The sequence below is a fragment of the Pinus tabuliformis genome, chromosome 3_2, assembly GCF_031772625.1.
Source record: "Pinus tabuliformis cultivar Carrire ecotype Pingquan chromosome 3_2, CPIR1, whole genome shotgun sequence".
Taxonomy (NCBI): Eukaryota; Viridiplantae; Streptophyta; class Pinopsida; order Pinales; family Pinaceae; genus Pinus; species Pinus tabuliformis.
The window spans coordinates 926,616,335-926,642,192 of NC_142302.1; the positions used below are offsets into that span (position 1 = coordinate 926,616,335).

The 25,858-nt window shown below is 33.3% G+C and overlaps 1 protein-coding gene across 1 annotated transcript; it reads left to right on the forward strand.

Moving 5' to 3' along the window:
- Window positions 1-8,628: 8,628 nt before the first annotated feature.
- Window positions 8,629-12,000, forward strand: LOC149183672 (vignain-like). Its single transcript, XM_089418781.1, has 4 exons — window positions 8,629-9,126; window positions 9,688-9,920; window positions 11,293-11,439; window positions 11,538-12,000. The coding sequence occupies exons 1-4, from the start codon at window positions 8,661-8,663 to the stop codon at window positions 11,802-11,804; spliced, it is 1,113 nt and encodes a 370-aa protein (XP_089274907.1). The 5' UTR covers window positions 8,629-8,660; the 3' UTR covers window positions 11,805-12,000.
- Window positions 12,001-25,858: the final 13,858 nt, after the last annotated feature.

The following is a 25,858-nucleotide window of genomic DNA, read 5'->3' on the forward strand; positions in this document are numbered from 1 at the left end:
CATGAGGAATCCATAAATGTAAGCCATTTTGCAAAATTCCAAGCCAACTCAACGCGCAATGCTGGTGGTGCTACGCATCAGATGAAATTTCATGGTTTTGCCTTTAAAAATTATGAAATGACAAAAATTTCTCAAAATTGCTTCAAATTTGGCAAGAGGCAAGCTTACTAATTGCTTTGCGGAGTCAAGGAAGCTTCAGCCAAGATTTTAAGTTTATCTTGCTCCTTTTTTTCTTTTAAGGCTCTCTTTAACTTAGCTTTTAGGCTTCTTATCCTTGTCTTGCAAATTTTGTTTCAAGCTAAGTAATGATAAGCCATGTGACGCAACATGTTCTTCTCCTTGTTAGCCTTATCAAGCAGCTTCTCAAGGTCGAAATTTACTCTTTCCAACCATGATTCTCGGTCAGACTTTATCTATTGTTCTAGTGATGTCATCTTGATTTTCTTTCTTTTTGCCACTTGCTGGTTTTCCCTAATGATTTGTAGCTCCATGATTGTTTGTTTTTCCTCCAATTGCTTATTCTCTTGCTCAAGGTGTTTAATGATCCATTTATTCCTCTCAAGGTCAAGTGATAAGGCTTGGATCTCAACTTCTTTTTCTTTGATGACCACATCCTTGAGTCTTGAGCTTTGGGAGCCCAAATCAGTGTCATCTTCCTCAACCAAAGAAAAATCCCTGTCTTTCCCTTCGCAAGGCCCTTCATCGTGAAATTGTTGGTTTCCTTTGTCCTGTACCTGTTCAGCTGAAGAAGAAGGCAAAGCCCCTTTCACCCCAGGTGAAGATAGCATTTGCTTGTGATCCAGTGAAGATAACGAGACCCCTTCCACCCCTGGTGGAGATAATACTCATTTGGCAGCTGCAAAAAGTCTTCTTGTACCTTTTCATAAGTTATAATCACAGGAATGTGAGCCTCTTCAGTTTTGCTTTCAGGCTCTTTTTGTTGCCCGGAAGGTCCACCTTCCTCTTGAGGATCTACAAAAATTTGAGGCCCCTTGAAGATTTCATGGGCAATGAAGGTTTCCCATGGCACTCCCAATTGAGTGAGCTGATGCATAACAATAATCTTAATCATATCAAAGTGATAAATAATGTTAAGCTACTGTGGGTATGGTTTTCTCTTTACAATTACTGTCATCCTCTCTATGTTTTCGCAAATGAAATATGGAATACTCATCATTCTAACCCCGGTGAAGTGCATAAGTAATTTGATATGATAGGAATAGAGTCTGGAGAACCTACCCTCACATGTGAAGTATTTGATGATGAGTTTCATAAGTGGAACATACCGGTCCTCCAAGAACTTGAAAGGAAACACCATGCTCAATTTACCATGATATTTGGCCTTAATATATGGTTCATAATGCTGCTTGCTGATATTCTGTCTTTTGTTCCACCTTTCCCCTACATCTAGCATTCTAATTGCTTCTGCAGTAATGGCTGGTGAAAGAGTGAAATTGATGCCAACAAGGTGTACCATATTGTTCTCCATGTTGATGACAAATTGCCTTGCTAATTCATGATGATACTTAACCCTCTCAACCATCTCACAAAACTCAAAGCAAGATTGGTATCTGAAACAAGTGATAGCAAGGGGACAAGCAAGGAGTTCAGCAATACTAATAGGTTCCTCTCAGATAATTTTCCCTCCCTTGTGAGGTCTCCTATGCTGTACATTCCTTTCTCTTGAATTGTCACTTAGTGTTGCTTCTCCATAGCTTGACTCACTGTTTCTTGCCATGGTGCTTGGTGCTTCTCTTAGGGAAAGAATGTGATGATGATATGGTGAAAAATGGTAATGAGGGAGGACAAGGGTGATGAATATGAAGAGATTTTACTAATGGGAAATGGAGTTGGGGAATGAAGGGATTAGTTTTGAGAAACTAGGGTTTAGTGAGGGATTTAGGGTTTGGTGAAGGGAATGAGTTGTTTTAGGGGAGTGGAATATGGAAAATGGGATAAATGGAGTGATTTAGGCAAATGGAAGAGGGGAAAAGGTTTAATGATGTTGTTTGTGATTATGAAGTGAAAATTACACAATGAAATGGAAAGTAATGAAGACAAGCTATGGTTTAACTTTCAACATGAAAAACTCATGAAGAACACAAGTATGAAATTAAATTCAGCTCTAGGACAATGATAACTTACTTGTAGAATAGCAATGCAATGTTTTTGAGGGTTATTGAGCGATTTAAAACAATTTGGAAAGTTCTAGACTAATGTGCGGCACACTGGGCCCAATGCGTAGCGGCCTCCTGATGTGCAACGCTCGTGCAAATTAACACTGGCAGAAATTCACTGATGCGCAGTGCCAGTCTGATGCACAATGCACTGCCTTTGATGTGTAGCGCCAGGCAAAGTTGCTTGGAAAACAAGGTTTTTGACCTCCTTAGCTCAATTTGCCTCCAAATCGCGATTTTTTGCTCTCCAAGGGTATCTTGCACAATAAAATGATGAATAGCACTCCTTTCACTTTATATATAGATGGCTTTTAATTTTTACTTATTTCAAACCCACTTTTCTAATGTCAAAGTCACTTTTGGTCATAAGCTTTGTTTTTCATTTGAATTGACTTTTCTTGATCACTTGGTAAACTGATGCATTGATGCTTTTGATTTTGTCTACAATGGCTGGAGTTGGCAAGGTGAGAAAGGGCAGCAGTTGGAACTTATTACATATATAAAACATTTCAAATTACATAAATTTTGTACATAGAAATAAAAACTTTGTTTTCACCTCAAAACAGAGTTTTGAGGTAAAAATCATTTATCAATCATATCATTAGTGAAATTTTGATCTTATGAACTTATTAGACCTTCTTATGTGCTTGCTGACCTTTTATTGAGTTTTTGATGACCATGGTGGCAAACCCTAGACCTAGTGAGACCTAAAACCCTAAAAATGATTTTAGTAAATGGAATGAAATAAAATGACAGTAAATGACCTAAACATGTGAAAACATGCCAGCAGGTAAATGCCATGAGGGAAATTGACAACGAACCACTACCATCAGTTGATCCATGACCTAATGGAGTGCAGCTGATCGGATGGGACACCTAATATGCATGCAAAAAGACAAATTTGATCACTGATGGATGGATGAAGATGTCAACACTAACAGTGTATATCAAGGCGCGAAAGGATCTGCAGCAGAAGTGGTTTGATCTACCCTCTCTTTCCACAGATGATTCCATTCAAGAAGTCATCAAGTGCTGGCAAGTAGATTGGCACTCTCTGTTCGATCTGGCTATGGGTACGAGCAAAGGCGCGAGGAGTTCCATGGAGAAGAAGAAGAAGGAGGCAATAAAGCAGGTGGTCCAAAAGTTGGCCGAGAAGCAATGGAAGGACACCGAGGAGAAGGCCCGACTAGATTAGGAGTGCACTGCAAAGCAGCAGGATGAACAGGAATAGTGTGACTCTGAGTGAAGCGGTAAATCCCCTTCACCCCAGACCGAGGAAGAAGAACAGTCAGAGCAGGGCAGTGGTGGTGATGAAGGACAGAGCACTCCATTCCGAGTGAAGAGGTACAGGGAACAACAGAAGGAGGGGCCCAGGAAGAATTCAAAAGCGATGAAGCCATCGCTCGATCCCATTACGCTCACAAATGACGATATCGATGAGATCGGACACAAAGTGCACGACACCATTGCAGAACTGTTGTAGTAGTTCGAACAATAGACCTGTAGTCACTAGGGACTATTCAGAAGGATCTATGCAAACTGTAGATCCATATCAGTAGGATCTAAGTGGGCACAGGGCAGGTGAGTGCTGCATAGATGAGCCTCACACCAAGGACCAGTCAGGCTACCGAGATGGTCAGGTCAGTGTATCTGGGGGCAGTCGCGCTACCAAGAGGATCCTTGAGTGCGGAATCAGCCGATGACAAGGTCATCATAAGTAATCTGAAGAACATTGGCCTCAACCTCGCAGCGCTCCCCAACGAATATCTTCACACGCTGCAGACAGGTGTGATAGCAGACTTACAAGCAAGGGAGCAATGTGCTCTCAGCATAATAAGTGAATATCGGGTGAACAATGAGCAAATGTTCGCCGAAAAGACAGAGGCCCTGAAGGTAAAAGAGACAATCTAGGCGCAGAGCACCCAACTGGTGGCCATGGTTAAAGAGGCTTGCAGGATGATACCGGAGTTGCACATACCTGAGGAGGCACTGCTTGAGGCAAAGATCAGGAAACTTGTAGTGGGTGTCTGCGATGCTAAGGCAGAGGTGGTCCATGTTCAGTTCGAGCTCAACATGAAAATCATAGAACTAGAGCTCAAGTCACAGCCTTCGACCCCACCAAAAGTTAGGGAACAACACAAAGTTGTTGTCAATGATGGAATAACTATTGTGGATGTCGTGATTGTGGACTGCATAACATTGTTTGAGCAGGCCATGGAAGTAGTGACGACCCTGCAAGAAGATCCCGACCTGCAGAGATTAAAAACAGATATCCGTGAGCTTCAGTAGCAGTACGACGAAGTGTCAGTGACAACGCATTGAGTGGCTACAGCGCAGCGCCTCGCCAAGTTGCAGGAGGGGAAGCAACTCCTTACACAATTGGAAGCATCGCAGAAGAAAGAGGTAGTCCTTAAGGCGCGGTTGGATCCTTGGTTGAAAGAAGCCTACCAAGTCTCCACCAACATATAGGAAAAGTTGGTGAACCTGCAGCTTACACAACAGAAGATCAAGTAGGACAACGAAGGACTAGCCACATAACAGTTGGTTGAACAAGTGAAGTAGGTAGCCACGCAGAGCGCAGCTGAAGTCGCAGTGGTGCAGGTGGAGCTGGGGGATCTTCACATCAAGATTTCCACGCCACCCTAGAGACTCGAGGGCAAGTCACGATCTTTGTGTTGGGGGCCTGTTGGGATGGGGTACCTTGGGTTAGTTTTGGGGCAAAAGCCCAAGTTTTGATGTAAAAAGATGTAAAGTCTCTACAAATTGTGATCGCGGAGCACGTAGCTAGTTAAGAGTCAAAAAGGGTTTTACCCTTCTATTATTTAACTTGATTCGGTTTTTGAAGATCTACCCATGGTCCGCAGACCATGGGAATGTATAAATAGGTGTTTCTTAGAGAGTCTAAGGCATGATAAGATAAGATGAATGTAATGGGTCAATAGAAGGAAGATCGAGATAGAAGTCTTAGAGGAGGAAACGGTTCTCCAGATGAGTGCACAGAGGCCTAGAGTAGTGTCCGCAGCTGAGTGTGCGGACCCCTGCAGCTGAGTGCGCAAGGCAATTTTGAGTCTATAAACCTTTGCTGAATATCAATAATGAAGATTCTTACAAAAATTCCTGTGTTTATTCATTTACGTTTGTTATGTATGAATGCGCTGTATGTTGTGATGAATGATGGTTTTATAAAATAATGATATATGGATGCAAGACTTTACTTGATCTGTATTGTTATCTAAATGCAATTGATGTTAAGTGATTACGCGAAGATCATAACGCTTTATGTTAAAGTTATCAAACACTTAGGTAATTCCGAGTAATTACTGATCTAAGGGTAATCTAAGATGCACGTAAGTAGCTAATTGGTATGTTCAAGGTCTGCAAAAGTCAACCATAGACCTTTGCGGAGGTCTAAAGGCCGATTAAGGGAAGTTACAGCACTAGGGCGCAGGAGCATAGAGGTCTGCGCGAAGGTAGATCTAGGTCACCAAAAAGACATCACATTGATCTATGGGTGCGGAAACTTGGTTCCAACATCCCCCCATACTGCTTCGAGTGAGACTTCAGTCCACACACCGTAGATTGATGTCGAAAGGGCGAGTGGTGTAGGGATTTGTTTGGCGCAACTAACCCTGAACCTAGGTCAAGACCCCCTAAGCCAACAATGAGTTTGCATAATGGCATGGTTTTCCATTAGTGAAACCAGATAGGGCATAAAAATTCAATTTGCTTGTGAACAGACAAAAATCTTACTAATTGAAATCCAAAACCATGACAAGCTTATCTGAGAGTCATTACATCTTAGGCTACTTTGTGGCAAAACAAAAGGAGTACTAAAGTTTAAGTGCATGAATTCTAAAACATAGATAATACAATATCTTCCTAGAGTCTGAGGCTACAAGGATGGGGTATCATGCTCGTGTTGGAGCTAAACCAAGATGGTCGTTAATTCTTTCTAGTCTAGTGTCTATAGAATGAACCAAGATTTTCATTTCTTCTAGTTGGAGAAGCAACTCCTCTCTAGAAATGTTTCTATCCATTAAAACACATCCTAGTAACAACTTTAGGTGCCAATAGAGGTCAAAGGTGTGTATGTAGGGGTTGAGGCAACCCTTGGAGTTCCTAGTGTCTAGCACCCAACACACCATCTTAGCTAGCACTCTGAGTTAGTGACACATTATTTCTCATCGATGATGTCCTTCTTGGATTACGTAAATTCATCCTAAATATCTGACAAAGTGAATTCTCACCAAGCCTCATAGCTTTCAGCTCGCTCTTGTGCTCTTAGACTACCAATGTCCCTGTAATAGGTAGTCTTGTGGTAACATTAGATAGATTTTGAGGTAAAAAATGGGCCTAAAAATAGTTGTACTAACAAAATGTGTGTTAAAATAACCGATAGGATTCAAGGTGATTATGTTATCCCTAGGGGAAAATATTTTGGAGTGAAAAGAAGAAAACTACTTTTTTATTATTATATTTTCGGATTATCACCTTATATGTTTACTCAAATGACAAGTGTAGACATTCATTGGATGTAAAATTCAATTCCACATCAGACGAGTACCCATATTGCCTACTTATGAGTAGACCCATATAGAAAAAAAAAATGAAAATACATGAAAAAAACATGTTTAACACACTTTTTTCATGTATTTTAAATATTTTCGATGTGGGTCTACTCAAAATTATGTAGAGTGAGTACTCATTAAATGTGGAATTGAATTCTACATCCAATAGGTGTCTACTCTTGATATTTGAGTAAACTTATAACGATACAAGTAAAAAATATAATAAGGAAAAAGAGTAGTTTCCTTTCCTTTTCTTTAAAGATTCATAAATCTTATCTTATTATTTTAGCTATTATTTTATTATTTTCCTTAGGAGGCTCATTTGAGACCTCATAATTCCCCTAATGACCTATGTATGTTTCCTTAGAACACTTGAAAACATGACACGCTCCACTGTTATTAACCTAGCAAGTGAGCCATTAGATAACCCTATGCAACAGTTGTTAGAACGTGGGTTGAACATTGCCATTTCACGCATAAAGCTCCCCGTTGACGAAATCATGTGTAAGTAACTATTAAAAGCTTGGACAAATCAAAGGCCGAAGAAGTTAGATAAGACATGACAACACTGCTGAAACGAAACAAACCTCTTGTCAACAATATATCAAAAGAAGAGAGGAGAGCGCTTAAGAATCTTCAAAATAATAACAACATAATGATATTAAAAGAAGAGAAAAGTAACACTACAGTAGTCATGAACAAAATAGATTATGAAATGAAGATGGAGGAACACCTCTAGTGGTTGCTATAGACCTATTGATAAAAACCCTAACAATAGCTATAGAGTTATTGATAAAAACCCTAGAAATAAAATCTTGCATGAGGTAACAAAAATGATTAAAAAAAATCATCGCTTGACGAGGACACAAAAAGAAAAACAATCCTTAACCGCTTGATCATACCTAGAATTTATGGATCTCCAAAAATTCATAAAAAAAATATTCCATTATAGATCTCAAAAAAATTCATAAAATACATTACATTAAGACCAATAATTAACACCATACCAATAATGAACACCATTACCAATAATGAACACCATTCGTTATCCAACCTACCTTCTTGCTAAATACCTTGCAAAAAGGATTCAAACTGTATGAGGAAACTCTTCATCTTATGTTAAAGACTTAACCTCTTTCACTCAATGGTTAAAGAACATTTATATTAAAAATGAAGACATTCTCGAAAGTTTTGACATTGTGTGGCTTTACTCTAATATACCGGTCACTCAATGGTTAAAGAACATTTATATTAAAAATGAAGACATTCTCGAAAGTTTTGACATTGTGTGGCTTTACTCTAATATACCGGTTGACTAAGCCATTGAAGTAATGAGAGCCTTAATTCATAATGAGACAGTGACCTAATGACCTTGTGCCTCAGAAACAAATTTGATACCATTCTCAAAATCCCTTCCCTCCTTGTGCGTTGCGATTCTTTACGCTTCCTTCTGAACTGATGATGGTGATGGATGCAGTGAACGATGGAGTGACGCAGTTGCTCGGCCAAACCGCGTCTTGGCACAGCTTTCTTGCGAAGCCAACAATCTCACAGTTCAAGACTTGCAGGATTCCATTCGCATCTGTGGCGCCCACACCATTGTGAAGGATAACGTGCCTCACGATTCCTTGAAACGTGGGAGATCCAGATTCCATCTCCATATTTTAATGGAAGAAATTTCATGTGCGCGGATGAACTTCCAACCTGAATAATATATTTCACCAATGATGGCGTGAACCGAATGTTATCTATTAACGAATCATAGCATGTAAGTTGGTTTGTACGCTACCAATGATGTCACTGGATTCCGTGCGCCTTACACTGAGTCCGAGTTTCTATATAACAGGACGCTCTTCTGGTTTTTCTCCACCAATTCACATTATTTCTCGGCATATTTCTGTGAAAAATTTTAGTTATGACGATCAGTATTTCAAGGGCGGTCCTGTTTCTGTTCCTCGCAGCGCTGTGGGCTTTATCAGTGAATGCCTCTCCTGGATTCACAGACAAAGACCTCGAATCTGAAGAAGGTCTGCGACTTCTTTATGATAAGTGGGCACTTCGGCATGGCTCAACCAGAAATATGGATTCGAATGAGCATGCCGAGCGCTTCGCAATATTCAAAGAGAATGTCAAATACATCGACTCTGTGAATAAGAAGGATGGTCTGTACAAACTTAAATTGAATAAGTTTGCAGATCTGAGTAATGAAGAATTCAAAGCCATGCACATGAAAACGAAGATGCAGAAACACAAGAGCCTGCGAGGGGACAGAGGTGTGAAGAGTGGATCATTCATGTACCAGCACTCGAAGCGCTTGCCAGCGTCTATTGATTGGAGGAAAAAAGGAGCGGTAACTCCTGTGAAGAATCAAGGCCAATGCGGTATGTATGATCAGACAAATAATTTCAATTTCAAAACACCATATAACTAGATACCCAATTAAGTAAATGGGTGCATCCTTGTGTGGATTCAGGATTTTTGAATATGGGCAAGCTAAAAAAATTGACTTGATTATATTTTTGGGATCCCAGAATATTCTAGGAATTTTTGACTTTAACCATATAATGAATTCAGGAATATTTTAAAAATCAGCCATAGATTTAGATACAGCCATTAGGTAGATAAATGAGTGTATCTTTAGGTAGGTAAATGAGTCTATCTTTATATGGATTCAGGATTTTTGAATATGGGATTTTAGAATATTCTAAGAATGTTTGACTTTATTCATGTAATTGAATTCAAAAATATTCTAAGAATCTTTGACTTTACCATGTACTTGAATTCAGAAATATTCTAGAAATCGGCAATAATTTACTGTGCCAAATCTGTTGGGTGGTTTTTGGCAATAATTTATTGTACCAAATCTGTTGGATAGTTTCCTAATACACAATTTACAATTTTAATCTTTTTTATGATATATTGTTGTTTTTTTTGTCTTGCAGGAAGTTGTTGGGCATTCTCAACTATAGCGGCTGTAGAGGGAATCAATTATATCACAACAGGCAAGTTGGTTTCCCTCTCAGAACAGCAACTGGTAGACTGCAGTAAAGAAAACTCAGGTTGCAATGGAGGGCTTATGGACTATGCCTTCCAATATATAGTTGAAAATGGAGGGTTGCTTACTGAAGATGACTATCCATACACGGCTGCAGACGGAGAGTGCACTGCAACAGAGGTACAATAATACGATGGATTTTTGCATTAAGATAGTTAAATATTGTTAACGATGGAATTTAAGCATGTTATGATTTGGAAATTTTTTAATTAATTTTTATTTAAACCCTAAATATTAATCGTTAAAATTGCAAGGTAAAAAAAAAATATCAATAGAAAAAAGTTGGAATTGAAAATAATAATTGTTAAAATCCTAAAATACATTATAATGGTTTTTTAAATACATCTATCTATTTATTTTAAAAAATATAAAATCAAAATAGTAATTGTTAAAATTGTAAAATATGTTAACGATTTTTTTTGTATATTTTTTATTTATTTAAAAAATACAAAATAACACTGTGATTTTAATTGAAAATATTATTTTATAACATTATCTTAATGATTAAAAAAAATATAAAATTATTTAACATTTAAATTTATTGGGTTAAAATTTTTATTTATTAATGAAATATTTCTATATAGAATATATAAAAGCAAAATATGCCGCTTATTTAATTAAAGGTTTCAAAAACACATTGCCCCATTGAGTCCAAAGTTATATATTTTAACTCTCAAGTTACTGAAATAAAGGTTTCAAAAACACATTGCCCCCATTGAATCCAAAGTTATATATTTTAACTCTCAGGTTACTGAAAGGTCAAGATTTACGACCTCCACTTAATTGAGATATGCATATTTAAAACTTTAAAGTTTATATGGGTTTATATTAGTATTTATATTCAAGTTATTATTATATGTAATTATCATATATTTAATGGTTGGTGGATTAATTTTAGTGGTGGACTATTTTAATTTTTATAGAAGTGGTTTTGGGTTATTTCTGTGCTAGTTATTTTGTTCTAGCTCTTAAAATGTATTTATAACATCAACACTAATAAATTTACACTTTAAGTACTATTAACAAATGTGAAAATGTGTTCGAAAGAGGTTTTTCGTGAATTTTGGTCAAGTTTGGACATCCTATGGGATATTTTTTATTCTCCATAGCTAGCTTCTACCCTCAAGCCCTCTCCAAAATATTTGAACCTCTGACCGAATGGAGACTAAACCCTACACAAACCAACTAGTATAAGCATCATGGGTTTCATAAATCATAGGTTATGTGGTGAAAATAATCTCAATAATAATTTTCATTTCAATTATGGTTCAATACTTAATCATGAAAACTTTTCACAATGAACCATATTTGATACTAAAAACATTATTATATAGGACTTACTTATGAACTCCCAACGAACATATTTTGGGAGTTTGGTTGTAACATTCCTCGAAAATTAACTAGTCTCTATCAATAATAATAATAACAACAACAACAACAACATCATTTAATTTGTAAAACAACTGAGTTGTTTTTTTTTTTGTTGGCATAGATTGGATCAGAAGAAGTAGCTGCAATTATTGATGGCTTTGAAGATGTCCCTGCTAACGATGAAGGAGCTCTCAAAAAAGTAGTAGCCCATCAACCTGTCTCTGTAGCCATCGAAGCAAGTAGCCAAGATTTCCAGTTTTATGGGGAGGTAAGGGGTTATGATACTTTACTTTGTCCTTGAGAATGAATAAATAAGAGATGAATAATTTAGCAAGTGTAACTAACCAAATTATTTTTGTTAAGCAGGGAGTATTTACTGGTCAATGTGGCACTGAACTTGACCATGGAGTTGTAGCGGTTGGGTATGGCAAGTCACCTGAGGGAGTTAATTACTGGATAGTCAGGAACTCTTGGGGACCTGAATGGGGAGAAGAAGGATACATTAAAATGCAACGAGGCATTGAAGCACCCGAAGGGTTGTGTGGTATTGCCATGCAAGCTTCGTATCCAATCAAAAACACTGAAGATATTGATATTGAATTGGATGTTGATCACATTAGTGATGAATTGTAATAATTTCCATAAGGAAAGCTTGAACAAAAACAATTGGGATACCATATTGTATTGTATTATGTTATTTCATTAAACATAGATTTTATAGTAGTAGGTAAAATACACTATTACTTTATTTTGTAGAAGTTTGATACTGCAAATATTTTATTATATTGCATTATTATTGGTAATATATTAAAATAATTTTCGTTGAAAATTTCATTATGGTTTTGTGAATTGTGAATGATATTGTGAAAATGGTAAAATGATAAAAAAAAGTTTTATATTATTTCTAAATTTTGAGTTATTTTCAAAAATAAATTAATTTAGTTGTATATTTTATTAATGATTTTTTTCTATTTTATTTTATTTAAAAAATTATATATATATATATATATATATATATATATATGGAATAAAATCTTAAATCAAAATAAATAATTTGTTTCTTTAGGTCCGATAGACCATTGTTTGGTCTCAGCGGACGTTAAACAACATCATCATCATCATCATTATATATATATATATATATATATATATATATATGTGATAAATTACTTTTTTATTTTGTAATAAAAAATATTAAAAGTTATTTTCATTGGGCATAGAGTAGATGGTGACAAGGTATTTTGTTAAGGCACTCCATGGTGTAAAGGTCACCATTTAGAAACTTGGTCCCCAAAAATATAGCCATGTTAAAGGCATGTGTGACCAACACCAAGTGCCATCCCAAGTGATTTTGACAACTTAGATACCCCTAGGCCATAGCTACTCAAATCATAAATTAAAGATACCAATAATCTTAAAATTCACACAACCTAACCAATAAAAAAACTTTAAACTTAATTCTTTATTTTTAATACTTATATGATTAATGACTTTTCTCTTTTCTCATAAAAATGCATCTTATTACTTAAATCTACAAAGATGTAAGATACAACTCTAATGGCCAATGAAAATTTTCATTCATCTAACAATAAGTTGAATTTTTGTCTGGTTTCCTTTCCATGGAATCCTTCATCCTTATCACTAATTATATTTCATGAAAAAATATGTCATTGTGAATTGATTATAAACATATTTGTATATATTGTCATTGAAATCATTCTTCATTATTTACACACTATTTTATTATAATAATAAAAAATATGTATTATAATAAAAAATAAATTTAATATTATATTTAAAGATATATTTATATTTTATAAATAATTGTCGGATAAAATTTAAATATTTTAAATTATCAAATATTAAAATATATTATATAAATTCAAATTTCTAAAAAATATTTTAATTAAAAAAATAATAATAGTAAAGAATGTTATTTGGAAAATTTTATGAAATATTGATAATATTATTAACAATCAGAATTGACCATTTACAAAATGATTACTTAATTTTAAAAAGATAATATGCTTTAGAATTTGTTACTCTTATCTAAATAAAATAAAGGTAATATGCTTTACAATTAGTTACTCTTATCTAATTAAAATTGTAATAACATTTGGTAAAGTTGTCATTAAATTTCAATTATAATTTTTTTTAAATAATATTGAAATTTTTTATTTCAATTATAAAATTATTATTTTTCAATCTATACATTTCTTTATTTTCATTATTTATATTAACATATATGTATAATTAAATTTATTAAAATATATTTTTAATATAATATTATGTTATGTTAAATTTAAAATATAGAGAAAAAATTAAAATCATGAAAATAGAAATAATAATAAAAAAATCAGAAAATTAAACTAAAAATAAAGTTAAAATAACTAATAGAAATAGAAGTTACTAAACAAATCATTATACGAATTCAACCAATCACCTTTCAAATAAATAAATTTAAATAAAATAAAAAATAACAAAAACTTGAATTCTTAATGTTAAATTATAGATAAATAACAGATTTTTTTGATAAAAACAAACTAATATGCAGTCAAAGCAAAACTGAATGTGTAAATGATATATTATTCAATTATAAATCAAATAAAATAATATGTCATTCAATCATTGTATAGGCATGCATATTAGATATTTGCAAATACAAGGTAATTATGTTTATATGCAGTAAAGTTGACTTTTTAAAAATAAAATAATATATCTATCATTCATATATATAAAATATAAAATATGTTTTTAATAAATATATTTTATCGGTCTAAAGAGTTTATAAATTAGATGAGAATTAATTGACTTTTTAACCCAAGCCAGGAGGATTTAATGTGAAGGGAATATGCTTTGTCAGAAGCATTATCCACTATGCACCCACTATTGACCAAAGGTGAAGATTTAATGTGTTGGAAATAGCCGTAGTCTGACAATTATGCTTTTTTCCCTAAAAGATATGGAAATTCAAGCTATATTTTTAAAAATTGAAGCAGAAATTTTTATAAATCCAAGTAAAAATTGTTAAATTTTATAATTTTAGGTACTTTGAGAAATTTTGATGGTACTGAATTTATTTCCACCATCAAATACATAATTCAAACACTGCAACCGGCGACGAAGCCCACCCGCAGTTCAAACTTCAAGCAGCTTAACCTAAAATATTTAACGGTAAAATTAGCGGTGGGTTTTCTTTGCAATGTCCCACAGTAATACATTAATAAAATCACTCGTTTTTTGTTTTTGTTTTTTAATATATAGTTTATTATTTGCTCTTAAGATTAATTTTAGTGGGCCCACCCTTCGTTAACTCTCACCTTCCACGTATGCACTTTTGACTTGTTCGTAGTGTAAATTTCATATTGTTTTGACGCATCGAGTTTTCAAAGTAATATATTTAATTCCATTGATTAATTATTAAGCTATAATTTCATAAAAAACCAAAAACTAGATACGTCATATCTATTTGAAAGAAACGTAGAATTAAATATTCCAATCCCATTCTTCCACATGTAAGTATAACTATCATATATATATATATATATAATTGTTAAATAAATGATATTTTATTTAACTTCCACATGTAAGTATAACTATATATATATATATATATAATTGTTAAATAAATGATATTTTATTTAAAAAAAATTGAATGGTTATCATTTATCATTAATCAAATAATAATAATGATTTTAATTTTGATGAAAAATTAATATTAATTCAATTATTAATATTTATTGTACACATTTAAAAATCTAAAAATAAATTTATAATAGTGTTTATTTTGGACCATCGATGTATAGATATTATTTTATGTGGCATTTTCTTAAATTTTAACTTTCAATGTTTTTCAAAATAAAAGAGTAGTCAAACCTTTTTTTTTTGTCTTTTTAAAAAATGATAAAGCATGTAGATAAGGTATTTGCGGTCACTCGTTTTCCTTTTATTTTACGAAAAGATAAAAACTGTGAAGATAAAGTTTATATTTTATATGCCTTGGTTTATATCCCTAAATTAATCATAAGGGTTTATCATAGATTTATGATATACCATAAATTAATCCCTTGAGTTTACAATGTCAATCTCTTGGGTTTATCAATCTAACAGTTCATATTCTTAGGGTATAATATTATTCATAAGGTTTATAATATTAATCCTAGGGTTTAATGTAAATCCCTTGAGTTTATAATCATGGTCAACCATGTGTAACCATGTTCCAATGTCACATTGTGACAAAGATTGTCTCACTATGAAAATCAACCATGGTCAAATGTCACATTGTGACAAAGATTACCTCAATATGAAAATCAACCATGGTAAAACATGGTCAACCATGTTTATTTTAGGGTTTATAGGATTTATCTTAGGGTTTATATACACAGTGTTTATAATATAAATCCCTTAGTTTTATTCCTTGGATTTTAGTATTAATCCCTTGGGTTTGTTATTGTGTTGGGTTTATAATATTAATATGTTGGGTTTATTAATCTAAGGGTTCATTTTCATAGGGTGTAATATTATTCATAGGTTTTATAATATAAATCCTTGGGTTTAATATAAATCTCTTAGGTTTATAATCATGGTCAATCGTGGTCAACCATGGTCCATCATCACATTTTGACAAAGATTTTCTCAATATAAAAATAAACCATGGTACAACATCGCAATGTGACAAAGATTGACTCAATATGAAAAGTAATTACACTGAACCATGATCAACCATGGTCCAATGTTGCTTTGTGACAAAGATTGTCTCAATATGAAAATGAACCATGGTCAACCACGATCAACCATGTTTATTTTAGGGTTTATAATATTTATCTTAGGGCTTATATACCTTGTGTTTATAATATTAATCCCTTCAGTTTAATATTATTCCCTTCGGTTTATAATACCTTGGGGTTTTAGAATTTATGCCTTCGGTTTATTATTCCATAGGGTTTATAATATTTATCCATTAGGTTTATTAATCTAAGGGTTCATATTCCTAGGTTATAATATTATTCATAGGGTTTATAATATTAATCAAATATTATTCATAGGGTTTATAATATTAATCATAGGGTTTAATCTAAATCCCTTGGGTTTTGAATCATGGTCAACAATGGTTCAATGCCACATTGTTGCAAAGGTTGTCTCAATATGAGAACCAACCATAGTGCAATGTCACATTGTGACAAACATTTTCTCAGTATGAAAATCAACGATGGTAAACCTTTGACAACCATGCTTATTTTAAGTTTTATAATATTTATCTTAGCATTTTTATACCTTGGGTTTATAATATTTATCTATTGGGCTTAATATTATTCCCTTGGGTTTATAATCCCTTGTGTTTTTAGTATTAATCCCTTAGGTTTATTATTCCCTTGGGATTATTAGAGTAAGGGTTCATATTCCTAGGGTATAATATTATTCATATGGTTCATAGTATTAATATTTGGGTTTATTACAAATCCATTAGGTTTATAATCATGGTCAACCATGATCGAATGCCACTTTGTAACAAATATTTTCTCAATATGAAAACCAACCAATGTCGAATTGTGATCAGGATTGTCTCAATATTTAAATCAACCATAGTCAGCCATGCTCAATCATAGTCAACCATGGTCGCATTGTGAAAAAGATTGTCTCTTGTTCCAATGTCACATTGTAACAACCATGGTCTTCCATGTTCAATCATGGTCCAATGTTGCATTTGTGACAAAGATTGTCTTAATATGAAAATCAACGATGGTCAACCATGGTCAACCATTGTCAAATGTTGTATTGTGCCAAAGGATGTCTCAATATGAAAATCAATCATAATCAACCATAGTCCAACATCGCATTGTGACAAAGAGTGTGTTTATATGAAAATGAGTCATGGTCAACCATGGTTACTTTAGGGTTTATAATATTTATCTTAGGCTTTATATACCTTGGGTTTATAATGTTTATCCCTTGGGTTTAATAGGTCAAATGTTGTATTGTACCAAAGGATGTCTCAATATGAAAATCAATCATAATCAACCATAGTCCAACATCGCATTGTGACAAAGAGTGTGTTTATATGAAAATGAGTCATGGTCAACCATGGTTACTTTAGGGTTTATAATATTTATCTTAGGCTTTATATACCTTGGGTTTGTAATATTTATCCCTTGGTTTTAATAGATATATATATATATATATATATATATATATATATATACTACCTAAACACCCACGGGGGATTTGAACCGGTGACCTATTGCAAGGAGTGCCTTAACAATGCACCCATTCACCATCAATCCAAAGTCCCGTGGGCTCTTGGGTTTAATATTATTGCCTTTGGTTTTTAGTATTAATCCCTTGGATTTATTGTATTTATCTTAGGGTTTATATACCTTGGGTTTATAATATAAATCCCTTGTGTTTAATATTATTCCCTTGGATTTATAATATCAATCCCTTGGATTTATCAATCTAAGGGTTCATGTCCGTTGGGTTTATCAATCCCTTGGTCCAACACCACATTGTGACAACCATAGTCATCCATGGTCAACCATGGTGAACCATGACCAACCATTGTGACAAAGATTGTGTCAATATGAAAATTTGTTGTGGTCAATCATGGTCAACTATGTTTATTTTAGTGTTTATAATATATATCTTAGGGTTTATATACTTTGGGTTTATAATATTTATCCATTAGGTTTAATATTATTCCCTTGGGTTTAACAATATTTATTTATAATTAATTAATTATTAGTAATATTAAATAATTATTTAATAATAATAATAATAATAATAATTAGCTATATAACCCACATTTACTGATGTGATTGTGCATGTTCTTAATATACGCCTTTGGCATATAGCAACCACATTTACTAATGTGGTTTTGCTATTATAAATATATGCTATAATAAATTAGTCCATAGGGTGTATAATATATGGTGACAATGTGTTTTATTAAGACGCTCTGTTGTGAAAAGGTCACCTATTTGAAACTCCATTGGGAAAAAATCCAAATATGCTAAGGGCTAGTGTGGTCGATGTCAGGTGTGATCCTAGGGTGATTTTGATGGCTTAGATGCCACCGAGTTGCGGTTACGAACAAGCTAGGCATGTCAATCATCTCAAGACTCACATTACCTAATAAACAAATATTTTTTTATTTTATAATATTAGTAATCTAATCTTTAAATATACCCCTCATTTTATTATTAGTTGCCAATTAAATTATAAAATATTTAGTTACTTTAAAGAAATTAAATTAAATATTTAAAAGATATTTGACAAAGGTGAAAGTCTATCTATCCATGACTATCAATAAATTAGATATCTCCAGATAGACATCTAGAGAGTGAAAATATACTCCCTCATTATTAATAACAATTAAATCTTTTATTACATTAAATAAATCGAGTTGTCTTTAGTGAGCCTTTTTGGAATCTTTTCTGGTCTAATTTCTCTAAAATCCAACCAGAATTTATTGAAATCACAAGCTTGATGGGTAAACCCTGTAAAATCGAAGTGCCCTAGGGGTTTTTCACAGTGTTGAATCCACATATACAATAAAAAACTAATTTAAATAACATAAATCAAAATTTCAACTCAAATTTTTCCGCTGCATTCCAACACCGAAAAGTCTAAAAAATCACACTAAAAACAACTCCTAAAAAATAATAAAAAAATCAATAAAATATGAAACTAAAATGAAAATCTACTCTCTCATTATCCATTAAATTCTAATAAATTTATCATTAAACCAAAAAAACTCCAAACAAATATATACACCTTTAAAATAAAAATACACATTTACAAAATTCCATAATTATGATAAATTGTCATACAAAACCATTAACAACCTTATCACTATATTATATTTTTTAATGGAAAGAAATGTGTGATCTTTGTTCTAAGTTTCTTTAAAATATATATTATATCTTAAAACGCTTCTTTGAGATGTATTTTCAACAAAACCATTAACAACCTTATCACTATATTATATTTTTTAATGGAAAGAAATGTGTGATCTTTGTTCCAAGTTTCTTTAAAATATATATTATATCTTAAAACGCTTCTTTGAGATGTATTTTCAATTTAAAATTGTACGGATTACGTACATCACTGTTAACTAGGTTCTAAGATCACTGTTCTTGTTGCTTGTCTCATATGCTTTGCTTTTCAATTTCATTATTAATGTTTAAAAAATGTATTTGATTAATTTTGTTATTGTTATCAACGCAATGATAAATTTCATGTTAATACAAAATCATCAGTTAAGATGCTTATGTTTATAGCTTTACTCTTTGGTTTTATATTTAATTTTGTTAACGATTTTAAATTATGATGTTACCATTACATTTATGAAATCAATTTTATTAGAATGGCTGATATTTGTATGTTGATGAATAAGCATCGGTAATAATAGATTTGTAATTGTATGAGTGGTTTGGTTGAGAGAAACTTGTTACAATGTAGTTTGAGTGATTGTGATGAAAAGTAGTTATATTTCTTATTTAAGCTTAAATTTTATTTTGTGATATTTTTATTTTTAGCGAATTATTTGTTCATAAGTTATAAATAATTAATCGTTAAGTTTGTGATTGTATCTATTAAATTAAAAAGACATATTATGTTTATTAGCTTTTCCATCTGGGATCGACCCATTGAACATGTTGCGCTACCGTCTATGACGCAACTATTGTATTCTTTGGCTGATGTAATATATTGTGAATATTGTATATACTGGGGTTAATATAATGCTTCTTTTGAGGGTCTTACCCTCCCTCATTTAAAAAAAAAGAAAGATTTAAAATAATCTTTAGTAACTTAATATTCTGTTTATGGCTTTTATGACTTGGAAAAAGTTATATGATTATGTGGTAATTACAATTTAAACATCAACACTAACCCACAATTTAAAGATTAATATTGACTTTAAATTTTTTGAGGAGTAATAGCTTTAATGGTCACAACGTAGGTCTTACACTTTTCCCACCTAGATTCAAATATTTAATGAGACATTTGGTCCATTACGATAAGGGTAGAAGGGTAGACACTCCCTAGGGGTGGGACATCTCCCCCACCACCCCCACCAAAATGCGTGTCTTTAGACATGTTCATCCTTACTAATTTATAAGTTATTCGTAAATCTGCCTTGAGGGCTACTTGACATACTCTTGGCTTATAATGACAACCAATTTGTTTGAGTTTGAACATAACTCAGACCACTTTAATAAATTATTGATTTCTCATGATTAAAAAAACAATTACCATAGATTTGTTGGTTGTAGTTAAGGTGAATATCTACAATAATTTGAAAAAGTCTATTATATTATATTTCCTTTATGCCATTGCTACATACATCACACAATCCTAAATACACAATATTAAAATTGAGAAAGTCTCTTGATTTCTCAACCAAGTTAATTTATAAGCTTTCATTTTCTTCACGATTTGATCAAGTTTTATAAAAAAAATTGCAAGTAAAATAATTTCATTTCATTAGAAATATCGTTTTACAACCATGAGTTTGCATTCTGGCATGGTTTTCCATTAGGGAAACTAGATGGGGCATAGAAGCTCAATTTGCTTATGAACAAAACAAAAATCTTACTATTTGAAAGCCAAAGCCATAACAAGTTTATCTGAGAGTCATTACCTCTTAGGCTACTCTGTGGAAAAACAAAAGGATACTAAAGACTAAGTGCATGGCATTTTGAAACATAGATAATATCATATCTTCCCAGAGTATGAGGCTACAAGGATGGGGTCCTCATTACATCTTAGAGAGCATGCTCGTGTTGGAGCTAAACCAATATGGTCCTTAATTCTTTCTAGTATAGTGTCTATAGAATGAACCAAGATTTGCATTTCTTCTAGATGGAGAAACAACTCCTCTCTAGAAATGTTTCTATCCACTAAAACAAATCCTAATAATATCTTTAGGTGCCAATAAAGGTCATATGTGTGTATGTATTGGTTGAGCCAACCCTTGGAGTTCCTAGTAATTGGCACCCAACATACTATCTCAACTCAGACCTCTGAGTCAGTGACACATTATCGTTCATAGATGATGTCCTTCTTGGATTACGTAAATTCATCCTAAATACATAACAAAGTGAATTCTTACTAAGCCTTAGAGTTGTCTGCTCGGTCTTGTGCTCTCATACTACCAATGTCCCTGTAAGAGGTAGCCTCGCAGTAACACTAAAGGAATTTTGAGGTTAAAAATGTGCCTAAAAATAATTGTACGAACAAAATTAGCATTAAAAGAACTGATAGGATTTAAGGTGATTATTTCATCCCCAAGGGAAAATATTTTGGAACGAAAAGAAGAAAACTATTTTTTTATTATATTTTTGGATTATCTCATTATATGTTTACTCAAATGTCAAGTGTAGACATTCATTGGATGCAAAATTAAATTCCATATCCAACAAGAACCCACATTTCCTACTTCTAAGTAGAACCACTGAGAAAAAAAATGAAAGTACATGAAAAAAACATGTTGAACACACTTTTTCATGAATTTTAATTTTTTTCGATGTGGGCTACTTAAAAGCATCCATAGTGGGTTGTCATTAGATATGGAATTGAATTTTGCATCCAATAGGTGTCTACACTTGATATTTGAGTAAACTTATAACAATATAAGCCGGAAATACAATAGGGAAAATAAGTAGTTTCCTTTCGTTTTCTTTAAAGATTCATAAATCTTATTTTATTTTTTTAACTATTATTTTATTATTTTCCTTAGGAGGCCAATCTGAGACCTTGTAATTCCGCTAATGACCCATCTGTGTTTCCTTGGCATGTTCAATCTTTGCAAATAAATTTCCACTTAAGAGTGTGGAGGAGAAGCACAGTGATGAAGAAGCATGAATCTAGAAGGAAGGCTAGTAGAGGATGAAGGGAGTATGGGAAGTGGTGTCTGCGGGGGGGATGGAACCGAGGAGATGGAAGGATAGACTAGAACTAGGGAGAGACGATGGGAGCTAAGTGAGTGAGAGGTAAGGGAAAAGAAGAGGAAAACTAAGAGGAATAAAGAACAGAAACTAAGGATGCTTCCCCTTCTCTGTGAGATCCAAAGGTAGGAAAATAGTAAAAGCGAAACTGGGATGAAATTTAAGAAGGGAAAAATCATTAACAACTAGAGGAAAATATTGTGCCTAATAAATAATAGAGCATCAAGTTAATGGCTCCATAGAATTGCAGTTGTTATCATACACTAGGTGTGTAAAATAAGAATAACCAACCCTATCCAAAATATTCACCAGCCTCTGGATGTGGAAAACATTGCATGGGGGAGCACCATTGAGAATTTTCCTAGTCATGTTGAGGATTATTTGCAAATTCCCTTCCACTACAAACTTGGTTTATCCTAATATGAGAAGGATGTTTAGCCATTCTTCTAATGCTTTTATATTAACATCATTGTTGATGGAAATTCATAAGGGAACATGAAGCCTTTATGATTATGAAAGGCTCCTCCATAATCAGTAGTTCCTAGGTTTCCTTTATAGGCAACATCAAATTTTAGTTTAATATAGTCAAGGGAGGTTTCCATGATTCTGGGCAAGGGTGGGAGGAGGGATAAGAGGATATGATGATGGGGGTGGGGCAAGGGTGATGGACTAATCTTGGAGGATAGCCAATTCTATTCCATGGGACAACCAATCTTACTGAGAACAAGTTTGGGATGCAATAGATTCTTGAATTTTATTACAAAAAGAGTGACTAAAGGGATTCAAGAGAGAGGGAGAGGTTATAGAAGATTCACCAATTTCTTTTTTTCTAAATTACCCATAGGTGAAAGCCCATGAGAGAGATATAAATTATATTAAGGATAGGATTGTGAAAGGTTTTCCTTGCCAACATTTGAGGGTGAGCATGTTGCATGTTGTGTTAAAGAAGGGACTAGAGAGAGTGTGTAAGGATAATGGTTAAAAAGGTGTTTGAAATTTTCAATGTCATATCTATAAAGGAAACAAAAGGGGGGCACTACAAAATTTCTTGATTGAAGTTTGTCCCAAGTGAGAATTTTTCCTTGTGTTAGGATCCATAAGAAGAGAGATATTTTGGCCATAAATTTATTTTCCAAATGACTTTCAAGATGGGAAATTTGGGGTACTCATTAAATATAGTTGCCAAATCATAGGTTTATTTTAGTGAGAATGATCCACTAGAACTGTGGCCCCATTTGAGTTTGTCTGGATGATTATAATTGAAGATATATTTGTTCCTGACATTATCTAGAAGGTTGTCCATGTTTCCTCCTTCATTTTGGGGTGATGAAATTTTGGTGGCAACCATTGTCTCTAAGAACTAGATGCATTATTATTATATTAATAGTTTTCCACTTCAACTTGACCTTGGTTTGTCATGTGTATTTGTAGATTTTCCAAATATCCCTCTTCATATAAATTTTGGGGTTGCTTCCTAAAGTCTTCCTAGAAAAGTGTTTTTTGACCATCTTGAATATCCCAAAAGAAATGTTGTCAGATTATGTGATTTCATTGTTTTTTAGATTCCATATAAAAAATATAATATGATTTAAGTGTGAATAAGTTGACTAGGTGGAATGTCTCTTGCATACTTGTGGTTCCAAATGAGTTTCCATGGATCCTGTCCACTTTATTGTAAATGCCACTAGAGGGGCTGCTAAGATAGTAGTTAGGGTGGAGGGTATCTAAGTCCTAGGCTACCATATAATTTGGGCTTCGAGAGTTTTCCCCATGTAACTAGGGCCCATTTATTTTCCTTCTTGTCCCCTCCCCATACAAAAAAGTGTTGAATGTACTGAATGGAGCGTAGGTATAGGAGGGGGCCATGAGAGTTGAGATCTGATAAATAGGTTGAGCTTGAAGAATAAATTTAAGGAGGATGATCCAAACAATGACATTAAGGGATCTGAAGGTCCAATTGGAAAGTTTGTTGTTGTATTAGCTTATAAAATATGACCATAGAAAGGATTTGAGAGAGTGGGCTATTAAAAGAGAACCCAAGTAAGTGGAAGAGAGCTTGCTTTTTGAAATCCTAGTATTCTAGCATAGTGATTCTACATAGATGTATCATGTAGGAGTATTGAAGAAAAAGCTTGAGAATTAGAAATGTTAATGTCCATATGTGAACTAAGTGAGAAGTATTATAGAATTTGTAGGATACTTTTGGCTTCTTAAATAGTTGGAGTACCCATTCCCATGGTATCATCCACAAATTGTTGTTTAGTGATGGAAATCCCTTCCCTAATGAGCTAAATCCCTTTGATTTGTTTTTTCTTCCACAACTTTTTAAGAATATTGTCATAGTCCTTTAGTGGTAAGAATGAAAAAAATGGAGAAAGAGGGTCGCCTTGATAAATTCCATGACTTGGGGAAAATGTTCTAAAGGGAGTGCCACTAAGAAGGATTGAAAAAGAAGGCATTGGAGATGAGAGCCATGATCTAAGAAATCCAATTACAATTGAAACCAAAGGATAGGGGGACTTGGAAGAGATGAGACCAATTAACTTTGTTGAAGACTTTCATGAGGTTCTTGAGAAGCATTCCAGGTTGCTTTGAAATATTTAGGGAGTGTATTACTTTAGGGGTAATTAGGATATCATCTAGGATGTGACATCCTTCTACATAGCTTGTTTATTCAAGTGAGGTGAGAGAGGAAAGAAGTGGCTTAAGCCTATTGGATATGATTTTGGTGATTACTTTATATACCACATTGAATAACACTATGGGTCGAAATCCATTGGGATCTTCATCTTCTACATTCTCTATTTTTTTCAAAGGGGTGATAAAGGTTACGTCTAAGGCTTCAAAAATGGAGTAGGAGATATAAGATTCTTCAATAGGTATTTATAGGTCCTTGACAACAATGAACCAACACATTTGGAAAAAAATTATGATAGATCCATAAGGGGCTGGTACTTTGTTCTTAGGCATAGATTTGACTATATCCTCCAATTATTATATTAAAATTATTCTCATTAGAGCATCATTTTGTTCCTAAGAGACTAGAGTCAGGATGTGCTAAGTGATTCTCTATATGGCCTCTTCCCTTTGGATATCAAGTTCTAAGAGGAGGCATTTATTATAATTAACTAGAAACTATTTGATGTCCTTGTGGTCTTGCAATGTATTTCCCTCATTTTTCTTGAAGAAAAAAAATTGGTTATGATCTTAATGCTAAAGCATGGAGTTATGGAAGAAATCCATATTTTCCCCCTACCTAAACCAACATATTCTTGATTTTTATTGTTGTAGGATTTCATCTTTGTTTGTTCCTCCAGTTGGATTAATATTGTAACTTCTTCTTGTATTAAAGAATTTGAATTTCCTTGTTGAATGACTTGTAATTAGATTTCCTCCATTTGGGCTTCCAAGTTTAGCCATGTCTATATTATGTGGTTGAAGTCCTCTCTATTCCATTTTTTAATTTGATATTTTACATGCTTAATATTTTTTTGAAAGTAGTACATTGCACATCCTTCTAGACCATCAGAATCTCCCCACCATTCTTTGGCCTTTTCAAAAAATTGAGGGTGACGAAGCTAGAATCATTCAAAGAAAAAGGGTTTATTCCTTTGACTAGATTTGATATCAATCTCTAAGTTAATTGGGCCAGTGATTTGAACCTCTAATTGAAATAATATACACTTCCATGAAGAAAACCTGTTCAATTATTTTTGAGATGAAGAGTCGATCCAAACTGGA